General features: G+C 38.9%; 1 protein-coding gene across 3 annotated transcripts in view; it reads right to left on the bottom strand.

The window, feature by feature from the left end:
- The window catches only part of LOC149224312 (uncharacterized), a 222,851-nt gene that overhangs the window by 97,732 nt on the left and 109,973 nt on the right, over positions 1-15,146 (bottom strand). Inside the window, exons 2-3 of one of the 3 annotated variants that reach the window (XM_089386092.1) lie at positions 12,827-12,907; positions 12,464-12,722 (exon numbers count right to left, since the gene is read on the bottom strand). The exons of 1 other annotated variant lie outside the window; for it this stretch is intronic. In XM_089386092.1, coding sequence (XP_089242218.1) covers positions 12,715-12,722; positions 12,827-12,907 — 89 coding nt within the window. In that variant the 3' untranslated portion in view covers positions 12,464-12,714. Of the gene's footprint in view, positions 1-12,463; positions 12,908-15,146 lie in introns of those variants that run through there. One more of the 3 variants, XM_089386090.1, reaches the window with a different exon arrangement.

The raw sequence follows: 15,146 nt of genomic DNA, 5'->3' as shown, positions 1-15,146 counted from the left end.
TGACTGGGCCTTGTTATATGATAGTAAGTTTAAGCATTTTAAAGGTAAATTTTCTACCAGATGGTTAGGACCGTATGAAGTAAATGAAGTTTTTGATAACGGTTCAGTTCGTATTTGTACTATTGATGATGATAAGACTTCTTTTGTAGTAAATGGTCATCGGCTTAAAGTTTATCACAAACCACTTTCACGTGATCAGTTTTTGCAGGAAGTACGAAAGGATCTAGGGTTGGAGCTGATTCATGCAAATGACCAGCCCCTTGCTGGTTCAGTTGATTAATTTCTTTATATATATATATGTGTGTGTGTGTGTGTGTGTGTGTGTGTATACATACATACATATATATATATATATATATATATATATATATATATATATATAAACTAGTGGGTTGTTATTTTTCATATTTACAGGTGGTTCTCCCCACAGCCCATGTAGAATAAAGGAGGAATTCACCAGGAGCAAGTTTATTCCTTTATCCAGGCCTGGTGGATTACTTATGGAAAAGGAACCTGTGGAGTCTTCTTTGGAGGCCTTCAGACTCTCTAAACATGAAGCTCCCGAGCATTGACTAATCCAGGCTCGTAAAATGATATGGACCAGTATTAGTCTAGGGATTCCTTGAGTATATAATTGTTCTTTTCCGGGCTCAAGGAAATGTTTACGGAAAGGAAACCCCCTGGAGTCTACTATGGGCAATTCAGACTCTCTAAACATGAATGCCTCGAGCACAAACTACTTTAGGCTCGCTAAAGCAATAAAGTAGTGGTAGTTTAAGGATCCTTTGGGCATTGAATTATTCTTTTCTGGGCCCAAGGGAATAATTACATAAAAGAAGCCCCCTTGGAGCTCTCTTTCCAAACATTTCCAACTCCCTAAATAAGAAATGCCCAAGCAGTTGTCATCTTAGGCCTGGTCAAAAACCATGAGATGATAGATAGGGTTTTAGTGCTATCCCACAGCAAATTTGATGCCAATTTGTCAAAATAATTACAAATCTATGTTCTATTTCCTATGTTTAACTAGTTTTGTTCTCAAGTACTTAATGTTGGGCTAGAGTTTTCCTGAGAATCAGTTTGTTTCAAGATTCCAAAATATTTGTAATGATATGAATGTTCAAGTGCTAATCCTGACAGCAACACCATCAGTCTCTTAAAAACATATCAGTCTCTCAAAAATATGTAAACTCTGCTGCTAAAGCACCAAGAAGTCTTCTCAGATGTTGGATCTCTCAGTTCACTGCAAAAATCATTGTTCTCTGCATAATGAGGAAACATGTTTCAACCGATGGACCTGGAAGGCATTCACACTATCTTCTATACCCAAGATCATTACAGTGACACAGGTATTGCACTTAACTTACCTAATTTGGTCTCGGATAGTTCTAATGCTCACCAAATGTAATTGTATTTTACCTAATTTCCTAAAAATCTGGGCTCTATTCCTATTTCCACCCCCACTTCCTAACGTATTCCTAGATTTGATTGAACCACTTCCCATTTCGGCTTCCTCATGATTATGATCCATATCCTTTCCTCACATATATTCATAATTCGGGCATGATTTCCCTTGATGGGCACGACATACACCGATCTGTGGGTTGGATGCAGGGTATTATTCCTTAGAGTACGCACAGGTGTTAGTATGATGTGACGAGCAGTCTTTGGTTGAGGTCGACGCTGAGTCTATTCCATATCAACAGTCCTTTGTCAGCGTTTGTTCACATGTATGATGTCATAATGATGAACAATTGTCACCTCTCGCTCTAGAAGGTGGCCAGAGCATTATTGCTCTCGATGGCCATGACTCCAGCATGAAATACACATTCCTTTCTAAGTGCATTACCTTAAGTTCCATTCCCGAATTTTTAATTGCTACATCATTTCTATTTATTCACAATCACTACATACGAATTGTTCTCACCGCAGAGGTGTCTCATAATTTCGATTGGGTGCTAATTGTGGAGTGACATTTTCTATAAGAGAGTTGGTTTGTTGGTGCAATTGATCACTTGTCTGTGCCAGTGAATTCTACAGGTGCACTCAGAATTTGACCATGGGAGCGGATAAGCACGAGCCAACATTTGGCCAGTTTTCGCGGACCCTTGAGTATCAGTCTTGTAAGGCGGTCATCGAAGAGAAAGGATGGACAGTTTTTCTCCAAAAGTTTCAAGGGTACAATGATGCAGTTGCTTTGGCCTTTGCCCAAACATTTGACGGGAAGAGAGCCAAAGTTGGAAACTTGCAACTCAAGATCACAAAGCAGTCTCTCAGCAAAGCAATAGGGCTAACTTCAAGTGGGGAGCATTTCTTCAAGGGCGGCCAATTACACATTCCCAATTGTGCAGTGTTTCTAAAACCGGCTTATCAGTCACTAAGTTGGGCCAAAGGAGTCTTGTGTACCTGCATTCAGGATCAATGGCATCCCTTGTTAACTATGATCCAGCGTTTCTTAACCTGCGAAGGAAGGTACAGCATCATTTTTCTATATCATATGAGGCTCTTAACGCATTTGACAGAGGATTGCTCCATAAATATTCCCCATTTCTTGAAATTAAGCCTCCACAAGATGGCCAGGGGAGTGCAATCTGAGGGTAAGAAACCAAAGACTTCCCTCTACCACCATAGCTTGATTAAAATTTTGATTGTGGCTGAACTGAGTAAGAGAAAGAAGTCTTGGGAAGACTTTCTCATAGAGAAATTTCTAGGAGAAGAGACATAGGTCAAGTGGAGACAGAGGCCTATTGGTAGAACCTTGAAGTCTAGGAGGGAAACCCCTGCACCTACCTCACAAAGTACCCCTACTTCCCCCACTTCTCTTGCCCATTCTGTGTCACCTCCTCCCAAGAATTTTAAAATTCCTGATCCCTCTTCTAGCCAGGCAGCTGAGCCTTCAAAAATACAGTTAGAAAAGAAGCAAAAGGAGAAAAGGGGAAGGGAGACCTTAACCTCCACAAATGAGCCAGCTGAAATTCCCTCAACAGGTCAACAAAGTCATCAACCCAAGAACAAGGTTAGGAGAACCTTGTTTCTTGCTTACAAAACTTCAACTCCTACTATAGAAACTTCTATACAAGGTAGAAGAAGGACTCGAAGTATGAACAAACCTCCTCACACCCCATCTACATTTCGAGCTGCCAGTCCTCAACAAGTGTTTGTAACTTCATCTCCAGAGTTCGTTGCTCAATCTCCATTATCTCTCCCTCAGTCTCCTTCACCTCCATTGCAGTCCCAAATTCCCGATGACATTGCCCAGGATTTACACACTTCCACTCAGCCTTCAGCCAATCAAAAACAACAATTCTCTTCACCTAAACATAGTGTAAGTCAGATGCCTGGAGGAAGTCCTTCCCAACAATCCACAACTCCAGCAAGGACACTTGTTTTTGAAGAAGAAGAGAACCTAAGAATTAAGTTGATCAGACTCCAGAAAAGGATTGGTAAACTCAAAGATCAGGCTCATAAATTTAAGGTACTATTTCACTATGTCAGAGGAGTGAATAATCAACTGCGTGATAGTAACTTGAGACTCTTTGCTCAAAATGATGCTTTGAAGAGAAAGAATAGACAGCTTTTGACATGGAAGGAAGCTAGGACTCGTCCTGCAAAAAGGATCAATGCTAAAAAATTAGCCAGGCAGTTCACCAAATGTTTAGTGCCAGTGAAAAGAGGACTTGAAGTCTTGGTCAAGGCAGCTGGCCTTTGACCAGACACTTAGGTGATTCAATCTCTTTTTGGTTTGAGATGCATGAGGACATGCATCACCTCAAGCGTGGGGGAGATGTTGGACTCTGTTTTTATCTCTGCTCATACACCTTTCATACTACTTTTTGCCCTGTTTTAACCTACAGTTGAACTCTTTTCATGTCATTTTGACCTCCTTGTGCCTGGACTATACCAAATTCCCATCCAAAGAAAAAGCATTACAAATGTGTTGTTTTAGCTATTTCGATGATCAATATTAGGTAGTTGAATATGTCCTTGTTTGTTTACTTATCATTATGGGTGATAGATGTGAAGATTGGTCTCACAGGGACCCAGGACATCTATATCAAAAGAGAATTTTGCACTCAAAGAAGGAACTGTAGTTAAGGCAACAATCCAGAATTGCACTCTAGGAAATTACACTTGAAGATTTGCACTTAAGGATGAGCAATATGGTCAACGTGACCTCATCGAATTAAACGAGGAAGATCGATACTTCTTATGAATAGCCAGCTTTTAGCTTCCAAAACAGAATTATGTCTTATCATTTAGATCTTGTATAGCAAATTGTTGGTTGCTAAGCCTTGATTAGAATGGAAATCAGATTGGCATCTCCATGATTTGATTTTTACTAATTGTAATATGTAAACAGAATTATAAATCCTGTAGAAAACAATGTGGGAGGATATATACATGCATACATACTCAGGAATCTAAACTCTTTTGTTTTACTATTGTTCTACTGAGATTTATCAATGGAAATTATCTTTGCCTTGGTTTTGCATTGAAGAAGAAGTTGTGATTGCAAGAGCTTGTAAATGGTTGATATAGTTATATGATCCTCTTCATCTTACTATAAGTTTCATACCCAGTAGTGGCAAGGACCCACCACCACTGGGCAATTTAATCTTGTAGCTAGTAGTTGATTTGTTGCTTTAAGTTTTAATTCATTTCTCTGAATTGTTTTGAAAAGAATTTAAATCTAGTTTCCAACATTTCATTGATTCTGTTAATTTGTTTCCAGAGCATCTGAATCCATTTTGTTCATATAACAGCATTTTAGTATATCTTGTTTTGGTCTCTGAATGAGCTAGTTTTCATAAGGTTGGATTTGGTTATATGGCGAATGGGTAGATTAATTAGAATTTACAGTTGATTGGATTGAGCATTCACTACAAGTTGATCTCAGTAAAAACGCATTCCTTGGATTTCCCTTTTCACTTACCAAGAAATAGGCACTCTCTATTTTCAAAACGAATTAATGGTGAATGTAATGACCTCTGTTCACTTTGTCTTCGATCCAGCATGTTGATAGCCTCGGTTCTCTGCTTCTGATCTAAAACGCATTTCATAACCTCTGCGTGATTGTTCCATCCCTTGTTTTATTACCCTGTCGCAGCTTTGTTGGCAAGATCCACTGTTGCGAGTGGGCTGAGTCCGTGAGTGGTTGACATCTGCACGGAAGTTCTGTTACACTGTAGCATTGCCCAATCGTAGGCATAACCCAAATCACAAGCCTATACACATGCCTTTCTGAGTGAATTACACAACAATCATATAAATTCTTCCATAATATCCCGATTACACATACTTATCTAAGCTTGAAGGACACTGAATGAATGTTGTATGTAAGGTTTATGCAGCAAGAGAATTAGAATTCAAAGTGTGGAGTATCAACTGATTGATCTCATAAGATCATTGAAACTTAACATAAAAATCCCAGAATTGTCAATTGAAATTGGTTTTATAATGATAAGCTAATAATCCTTAGGATAATTGAGTTGCTGAGATAGTCAATTCCACTCTCTATTTTCCATTCATAACTTGCAAACAAGAAGAGCATGTGTTAAGCCTTAAAAATTGATTTCCAGAACAGAGTTGAAGAATAGTTAGTTACTGGAGGACTGTTTTTGATTGATTAGGTCAACCAGAAGATTACTCTTAGCTCAAATTTCTATTGTTTTGAAACAGAGTATAGGTTTGGAGTGACATAGGTTCACCAGTTTTCATTGGTTTGATAAGATGAGTTGGCATCTCATTTAGTTAGGTTTTCCTTTCATGATGGTTGCATGCAAGTTTATAGGTTGTATTTTGTTAAGCTAGGGTTTGATAGCAGATTGAAGTTATTGTATCCTTTTAATTTCAGACATAGGATTTAGATTTGTATGGTACTTATTCAAACAAGCAAGATGATTGAAATAGGTTTTTCTTCTGAGTTGCACCCAAGAGTGAAGCTTATCATAGAGTCCTAAAGATTTAAAGTTATCTTTGAAAAGTTTAGTTTCAAGTCTACTTGCCTTTCGAACATGCTTGAAGTAAATTAGAATTTGCAACCTTTCATTCAAAAGTAGCATAGGTAACAGAATTAGGGTTTCTTAGGGTTTTTATGGGATTTGAGTTATTTGATAAAGTGTTTTAATCAGAAGTTTTTTCTTAGCATATATCTCGTGATTCAGATTGGGATTTCATTTAAGTATAATAGTTTTAAAGTACAGATTCATTAAGAGTTTCAAAGTTAAAATTTGATTATTGATTTTGCTTGCTAGAATTTGATGAATTGTGTGCTAGATTCAGCTAAATCATTTTATAAAGGAAACCATTAGAACTCTGACCAAGAACTGAATTTAGAAAGTGCAGTACAACTCGTGTTTACGAGCCCAGATTGACATATAGATGTAGGAGAATTAATACACCCATTAAATCTCCCAACAGTATGTTGCCTTCAGTTGTTGTTCATGATGTTGCTTACTGTGTTGACGCTGCTTAATGTCCTTGTCCATGAACAACTTGATGTCTTTGTGAGTAGGCAAGCTCATAGACACTTGATCGACTGCATCCCCAAGCGTTCTCTGAACGGTGTCTTCGTCTCTGCTCTCCTGGAAGCCATTGTACCTGTACTGTTGAGAGGCAGATGAACACCTGCGGTACCTGGAGACATGGCAACACTCATAGCAAGCAAATTGTCAGTCGAAAACCAAAATGAACATGAGAACTGACTTGCAACATACCTGGGTGAATGATCATGAAGGTTGCGCAGTTTCGATCGGGAGGTTGGGAGACCGACTGCCAAGACTGCACAAAGCATAGTCCGGGCTGTTGAGAGATTAACTCCTTGTTGGAACTGTGCAATGCACAGTCCAGTCTCACTGCTCACTATTGGGATTGCGCATTGCGTAATTCCAGCTGGGAAGGACTGCTAACCCAGGGACAGATTTGTGCAATTTTTTGGGCCATGCAGCGATTGACCTCCAGAAATGTGCAATTCAGTCTAGGAAGCCAGTGTTGGGCAAGAATGCGTAAATCTGGAGAGGAAGGTGAGCATTCCTTCCCCAGATTGCGCAATGCAGTCTTGGTGGGGGCAGAGCCTTGGCCAAGGTTGGCCCAACTCGCCGACGGTCAACTGAAAGCAAGTCGATGAAATGCATGGCGACACTAAGTGATAGCAGAAGTGATAAGCAGTGCATGCAAAACATGAATGGAAGATTCAGCAAACAGATCAACATGCATGTGGTTGAGGTCATTCGCCGATTGGGCGAACGTCTGTGCAAAACAGTGTCATGGATGCAACACCAGTGAGATAGCAACGAAAATTGAAACAGAGCTAGGACAAGCTAGAATACATGTAAACGAAAGCAGGCATTCAAAGAAATCAAGAAAACAGCGCTCACACAAGCGAATACACAAAAAGCGACAGAAATGCAGCACAAGGCATGGGAAGAGAGCTTACCCCAAAACAACTGAGTTGAATGTGTCGACTTCTCCTAGACCTGATGTGGGATGTCAAAGCTACAAGGTTGATGTGAGGAATGAGCTCTGCAGCGTCCAATTGATGAGTTTTGATAACATCGAGGTTGTGACGTGCATGCCACAAATCTAGGGGAAGCAACACTTGGAGGGAGGTTTCTGAATTGTTCCTTGCACCTAACCTCATAGATCCCTGAAACAAGGGATGCATTTGCATGCTGCCTTGGGAGAAATAGCCCATGCATGCAAGTCTGTTTTGCTCAGTCCCAGAGGGAACCGATCAACTCAGCTGCACATGCAAGAGACTACTTCACTGCTACTGAAAAATGCACATTTCTCGTTGGGAACTTGGCTGGCTGCCCAGGAAATTTGCGCAATTTCTAGGTTGAGCAGCTGACTGCTGCCTAGATTTGTGCAAATCCTGGGCTGAACAGCCTGCTGTTGCGCAAATCCTACTGGGAGGGTTGGCTGGTAGGATTACGCAATCCTGGAGCCCAACAGGCTGTCAGAGAGGATTGCGCAATTTCTGGAGAGAAGGTTGGTTGTCGTCTAGAAATGTGTAATTTTCAAGGGGAAGTTGCTCAGCCTGCAGCTGAACCAAGTCTAGGTGAGCAGCCTATGAAGGGAAAAGATCAAACTGTGATTGACAAGCTGCCTTTGAGCAAGAAAAACACTGAAGCCTGAGGACTTGACGAAGCAAGGCAAGCTGTTGTGAAGGTTGGTAGGGAGACTCCAAAACAGGCTAAGGCAAAATTTTGGAGGGTGGTTGTAGCCGTTACAACATATATATATATATATATATATATATATATATATATATATATATATATATATATATATCGGAGTAGAGATTTATTTGAAGGAAACGAGTATAGCAAAAAGAGATTTATACTCCTATACAGTTAATTGTTCATTACATGTTCCTTAACTTGGTTTGATATTCTCTACTCTCCTATAACTTATCTTTTATGATACCCCCCACCTTCTTTATTGTTGTCCCTACCTAATTCCAATTGCCTACTTGAAAAAAATCTCCATGCCAGCACAATTTATTTCTTTAATGTTTGGTCCCTTTTGCTTGTGGACTTGCCCAAGAGGAGTATGGGCTTGTCCTCCCTTTTGGGGAATCCCATACACTTCCTCTAACTTCATAAATATGTGGTCTGCTCCATTAAAGTACACCAATCAGCCTGTGGCTGGTATTAAATAACTAGTTTCCTCCAATTTCCCAAGCAATCTCGTCCTCAAAGATCTAGAATCTATGTCCCATTTCTCAACCAGTTAATTATGCTTACATTTCCACAATTCAATTTACAACAATGTTTATTAAATATTTACAAGAGGTGTTTAACCAAAATGGGTTGTCACATTTCTTGGCACATGTTTTGACATATTCTTGAAAAGTGCTCTCTCTTGGAGGAGTTTGGGGAGCTTGTTGGAGCATTTGACATGGCCCTCATCTAAAGGATGTGTCACACCTTATTTTGCTATTAAGAGGTTGATGCATAACAAACTCTATTATTTTATTATTGTTGACTTGTCTCATGGAGTTGATTACTTGAGGGCATTATTATATTTGTTTCCTTAGTTATTCTATTGTTTGTTTTTGGATAAGAGTGTGGATCTCAACAACTCATTGCTACTTTTAGTAGGAAAGTCATTTAGACAGATAGTTTATTATTATTCCTTGCAGAGATAATAGATATAGGAAAACAAATACTTCTTTATTTGAGGAGATAAAACTCAAACCTTAGGATATTCTCTACCCATTTGTACTCATGGTTGGATTTGCAAGGATTTATCGCCTCTTTGGGCTCTATTGAATATCTAATAGAAAGCTTCTGGATATTGTTCAGTTATTTCTTTTAAATGTAAGGTAATATTTGTGATCTCTAATTGTTGTTTAGCATTATGTATGTTAGGAATGACTTGTTAAAAACATGTTTGGGAAGCCATAAGGAAGGGTATATTTACCATGCTCGAAGAGACTTGTGTGAGAATCTTCCCTCTTTTCCCCTTTAATGTTCTATTAATAAATGTTTAGCTTTCTTTTAGCAAATCCTTGTTCATTATAGGACACACCATCATAGCATCGTTTGAGTGTGGCACCCTTAAGCCCCCTCCAAGTGTATTTCTTCAGTATTTAACAATACAGTAAGGTGTGTTGTTACATTGCTCTACTCGTATTAACTATTTACAAATTGCTCTCTAAGTGTAGCCCCTTACGGGATCGGACTACTTCTTTGTCCCCCATCACCACCTTTATTTTCCATTGTTACAGCTTATTCGTTTTGCTTAGTAATCTCTTCAAATCACCTTGAACCTTATTGTCATAAACTTAGCATTCTTGTTTTGGGAAAACCTTCCCTTTCTCGGATAAGAGGTAGCTTAAAGTGAGAGTGAAAGTTATTGAAGTGATAGTTTGTACCGCCTCTAAGTTGTCCTCCTATTTTCGCTATGTGCTTGGGGACTTTTATACATATAAATGAGATTTCGAAACGTAATATATTACATCTCCATGAAGCTACATCAAGAGAAGAATCGATGTTGTGATCTAGTACATCCCTTGATGTTCCTAGTAATCAAAAGGTTGAGTTATTTGGCTGGCTAAATCATGTGGAAATTTAGCAGCTCTTTTTGACATAATAGTTGGCTGATTTGGTTACTCGATGCTCATGTTTTGTGGTTGTGAAACTTTGATTATTTCTTACCACCTTCTTGAGTTGTAAAATTAACATTTGAGACATCGTATTCAATAAGCTTTGTTGCTTGTCATCGCGTTGTTACTAGATTTCTTTATGCACCAGCTTTAGTTAGGAAGTAATCTCTTCTCCCCTTTCAGCAGTTTGGTTTCTTCTTCATTATCTTGTTTTTCCTCCTTTTTTTGCCCAGTGGATGTGAGCACAGGTCATTAAAAAATCATACATAACAATTGCATATTCTAAAATGCTTTCATCACGATTTCAAAGTCACATTCGATGTTTATGCATCACTTGTATAGTTAAAAATTACCTATACAAGGTTATGATCACTTGTATGAATGGAATAGCTATTTATTTATGCATCATTTGTATAGTTAATAACTTAATTGTTATGTAGCTAAATTATCTCAAGACCTGTCTCTGGTTGCTGCATGATCTAATGTAAATTTCTTTATCGATATTCAGCCATCCGTCAGGCTTATCCTACCATGCGCTCGATATTTAGGAGAGCTTATGTATCTCTTATTTCCGATTATTGTCTTTGTGCAGTACATTGTTGTTGGCTTTTTCTAAATGTTCATATAAATTGCCTGAATGTTATTTTGCTAAGAACTCCTTGGATATTCTGTTCTATGCAGAAGCCGGACCAGCATTTGTGGTGATTCTCTCAGCATGTCAAAAAGTTTATAGACTCCCACCTTAAATACATCTTATCCTGGATCTATCAAGTGCCCAGAAGAAATCATCTCTCTTGAGGGGCAAACCTTTTTAAGGGTATAAATATTAAATACTAGAGGTTTGCATATTGAGGGATTTGATCCCAAGGTTGTATAAAGTGGGAGGGAAGAAAGAGAGTTGTGATTAATTCTATGATCTGAATTTTTTCTATTTAAATAAAAAATTCAACAAGTTTTATTTCCCAAAATCATAAGGAAGTTATTCACCTAGGGTCTTGAGAGATTTTTTCAACATGGTATCAGAGTTGGGTCTTTGATTTAAGTTTCCAAGTATTTACAACAGTAGATCTGAGTTACAGCAGCAGACCTATAAAATCTGCAGACCAGTGATTATTTTTGTTGGGTACTTGAAGGACTAAGGACATTTCCAGGGTAGTTTGTTTATGTCTAGGAAGATGGCAGCAGCAAGTTAGATTTGATGACAGATTAGATGGAGCCTCCAATTTCTTTTCATTGAATGCAAGGGTTACATTGCTATTGGAGGAAAACAATCTCTGAGATATAATTGAGCATGTAGTGCCATCCCTGACAGATCCACAATAGTTGGCAACCAGAAAGAAGGTTAAAGCCAAGCGGTTGCTCTTGGATGTAGTGAAGGATCACTTAATTCCTCACATTTCCGAGAAAAGTACAGCCAAGGAAATGTTTGATGTCCTGGTAAGTCTCTTCCAGGGCGAAAACATTAATAAGAAGATGATCTTGAGAAACAAGCTTAGATCCATAGAGATGTTTAAATCTAACACATCTACTAGTTACATCATGAGGATCACTCAAATTAGTGATTAACTTGCAGCATTTAAGAAGAAGGTGGAGGACGTTGAGCTACTGAACATGGCATTGAACCATTTCCCAAGCTCCTGGGAACCATTTGTCTAGGAATTTTATGCTTGCGAGAAACGTTCAAACTTCAAGAGACAGTGGGATGATTATATTCAAGAGGAAACTTGAATGAAAGTCAAAAGCCAGCGAGAAGAGAGGTGACGAGAACTAGCCCTAATTGGCCAAACAAGGAAGTGCAAAGGAAATGATTCTAGTAAGAGTAAGCGAAAGAATGAGAAATTGGCTGCACAGCCACAAAAGAAGGACATGAGTAAACTCAAGTGCTTAATTTGTCATAAGTTGGACATAATGCATCAAAGCATCCAGAAGAAGGGAAAAAAGAAGCAACGACAGACACAGGTGAGCAGAATCTCAGATGAGTGAATTTGCTGCAAAGTTCAAGAAGGATTTCTCATTGGTTTCTTGCCTTTCTATGAACGCAATTCCAAGGAATGCATGGTATGTGGACAGTGGGGCATCTTGTCATATGACATGAGCACGACAGTTGTTTACAAGTCTAACAAAGCAGGACTCAGCAATACATGTGGAGCTTGGTGATGATGCCAAGTGTTCAGTAGCTAGAGTTGGTTTAATTTCATTCCAACTCGAGTCAGGAGGATCTTTGTACATGAAGGACTTGTTGTTTTTTTCAGGGTTCAGTTATGTTTATACAGAAGGGGCAGCATGTGTGGTGAAACCATGTTTTCAATACTTGGTCAATTTTGCTTCAAGTTTTAACAAGATATACTAAAAGAATCACAGGAAATCCTTCTCTGCCCCAAGGTGCTTATTTTCTTGAGTCAATGATAAGTTCCAATTACAAAGACAATTGACCAAGTACAACGCTTGCAAATCCTATTCCAATAGGAAATTCAACCCTACCATACTGAGAGCCTATACAAAATCATCAGATGTTATCTTAAACTTTAGAGTCCTCTCTATTCATAAGTGAAAACGTTATATCCACAGAAAAGGTTCCTTATAGTCATGCTTTGGAGTTTTCACCTTCATAAACCTTCAAAACAGCAAGATAGAAGTCAGCCTCGTCACTAAAGCTAATAAGTTGTAAAGGATATCTTCGTAGAACCTTTTCCAATTCCAGTCGGTCGGGCAAATCACCAGTTATAACATCTGGATTGTCTTTCTTGTGTACCCTTAACTGATCCCTGCCTTGAGTGTCACTGATAATCAATCTTGCACCTGCAGAGACACAGAAGGTCTTTAAAGTTTACATCTCAAGTTTAATCACTTATATTTTTAATATGTGCTATAATGTACTTCCTGTAATACGTCTATGATCATCAACATAGGATCAATTTGAGTTTTGGCAACATTGGGCTTACGACCACTACAACAGAAGAGACCTTTTGCAGAAGCAAAGCAAGAAATATATTTATAGATTATAAGTGTATAGTTCTGGATATATTACAATTGTTAGCTTCCGTGGTTGCTCAGAACCTATTCTCCATTTTCTTTCAGCTGTATGAGCACTTAGTATGTGCAGAGGAGTTCTCCATTCATCTTCAAAAGTTGAGCACTTAGCTTGGACAAACAGTGCACCACCATGGGATATCTTCTAAATTTCCTGGCGGACACACTTATTTGAGTAGTTATATAAACTAGGAATGCAGTAGGCCACATGGAAGGCAGACACACTTATTTGAGTAGTTATATAAACTAGGAATGTGGTCGGCCACATGGAAGAGCATGCTGGACACATGTTGGCATGTACCTACCCATTCTTAGCGCATGTGAGGTGCACTACTTGAGTAGCTATATAGTATATAGAGAAGTATGTTAGGCATGCAGAGGAGTTTGGTACATGTTGGCATGTGCCTACCTATTCTTGGAAGTTGGCACATGTGGGGGTGCACTACTTGACTAGTTACATAAGCTGTAAATATTTTCCGAGCCTAGATAACTGCTGTCCTTATGATCTACATATGGGGGTGCACTACTTGACTAGTTACATAAGCTGTAAAAATTTCCGAGCCTAGATAACTGCTGTCCTTATGATCTCAATTAAACAAGTAAATTGCTGAATTTAATTAATACAGAAATCAAATTTTAGACCATAGCATCAATCACAAAAAAGCTAGAAATTAAATAGCAGAAGTATAAAAACAATTTCAAACATACACAAGTAATTTCTCCTTCAAATTTAGTGTTTCATTCCTTCGAAAAACTTACAAGAAAACCTCCAGTGTACTAAAACCAAGCAGCTGCAAGGTAAAAAATTCAACCCTAAACTAAGCTGTATGGCCTGCTTGAAAAACAGAAAACAGCAAAAACCGGCTGCATGGCTGTAGAGCCTCACCGTACAGACTGTGTGGCTCTTTCCATACCACTATACAGCCAGTCAATACGACTGTATAGACCTGTCCATACATCTGTACGAAGTGTACAAATCCACACGACTGTATAGATCTGCTCTGTCCGGCCTCTGCTTGCTGTCCCGAGCCACCGTACAGACTGTTTGGCTCTGTCCATACCACTGTACAGCCACTCAATACGACTGTATGGACCTGTCCATACATCTGTAAGAATTTACAGGGTAAGTTCTTCAGATAGAACACCAAAGGACACCGCTCACAAACAGATCACAGATCAATACACCAGTATTCTTGATGTGGTTAAAACCCTCAAAGAGGGAAACAGTCCACGGCCTAAGCCAACGTGGCCACTTCAGGCAATTTATTAATAAATAAATAAAAATTACATAAGCTTCTCTCATGAACGGTCACCCTACAAATGACCCTCCATGCTCTTTAAATAGAGATCATGGACCAATCGGGTGTTAAGCCACAGACCAAGTATCAGTAATACCGAGGAGAGAATGAATCGTCGGATCACTTCATGTCTAGAACATATCGTGACCGTCAGATTGTAAGTTACAAATGTACATAGTAAAGAAACACACTTTACCTAACTCTACACTAGACCAGGTTATACTTAACTATTTCCTATGTGTCGGAATATCCTAACATCCCCCCTTAAGAACAACCTACTGGCTTTATACCAATAGACTCCAGCCTTGTATGTCGGCTTAAGAAATAGCTTTATGGTCTCAAGCAAGCCCCTCGGGCTTGGTATGCCAAAATGGATGGCTTTCTTTTAGATACCGGTGTAGTGCTCTGTGATCTGTTTGTGAGCGGTGTCCTTTGGTGTTCTATCTGAGGAACTTACCCTGTAAATTCCTACAACATCTGTACAAAGTGTACAAGTCCACACTTGTATAGATCTGCTCTGTCCGGCCTCTGCTTGCTGTCTCAATCCATCCCTTTCCTGAATCCCTGTTTTCTCTCACTCTCTCGCTCACTCAATCTATTCAACTATATGTGAACCTTCTATATCTTTATACTTTTTGTTGAAACCAAAACTTAACCTATTTTTTAGATTAATTGCAGTCTAAGTCATGCATACATGAAATACATTTATT

The sequence above is a fragment of the Pinus tabuliformis genome, chromosome Q (genome assembly GCF_031772625.1).
Source record: "Pinus tabuliformis cultivar Carrire ecotype Pingquan chromosome Q, CPIR1, whole genome shotgun sequence".
Classification (NCBI taxonomy): Eukaryota; Viridiplantae; Streptophyta; class Pinopsida; order Pinales; family Pinaceae; genus Pinus; species Pinus tabuliformis.
This window is presented reverse-complemented; position numbering and strand designations above follow the sequence as displayed.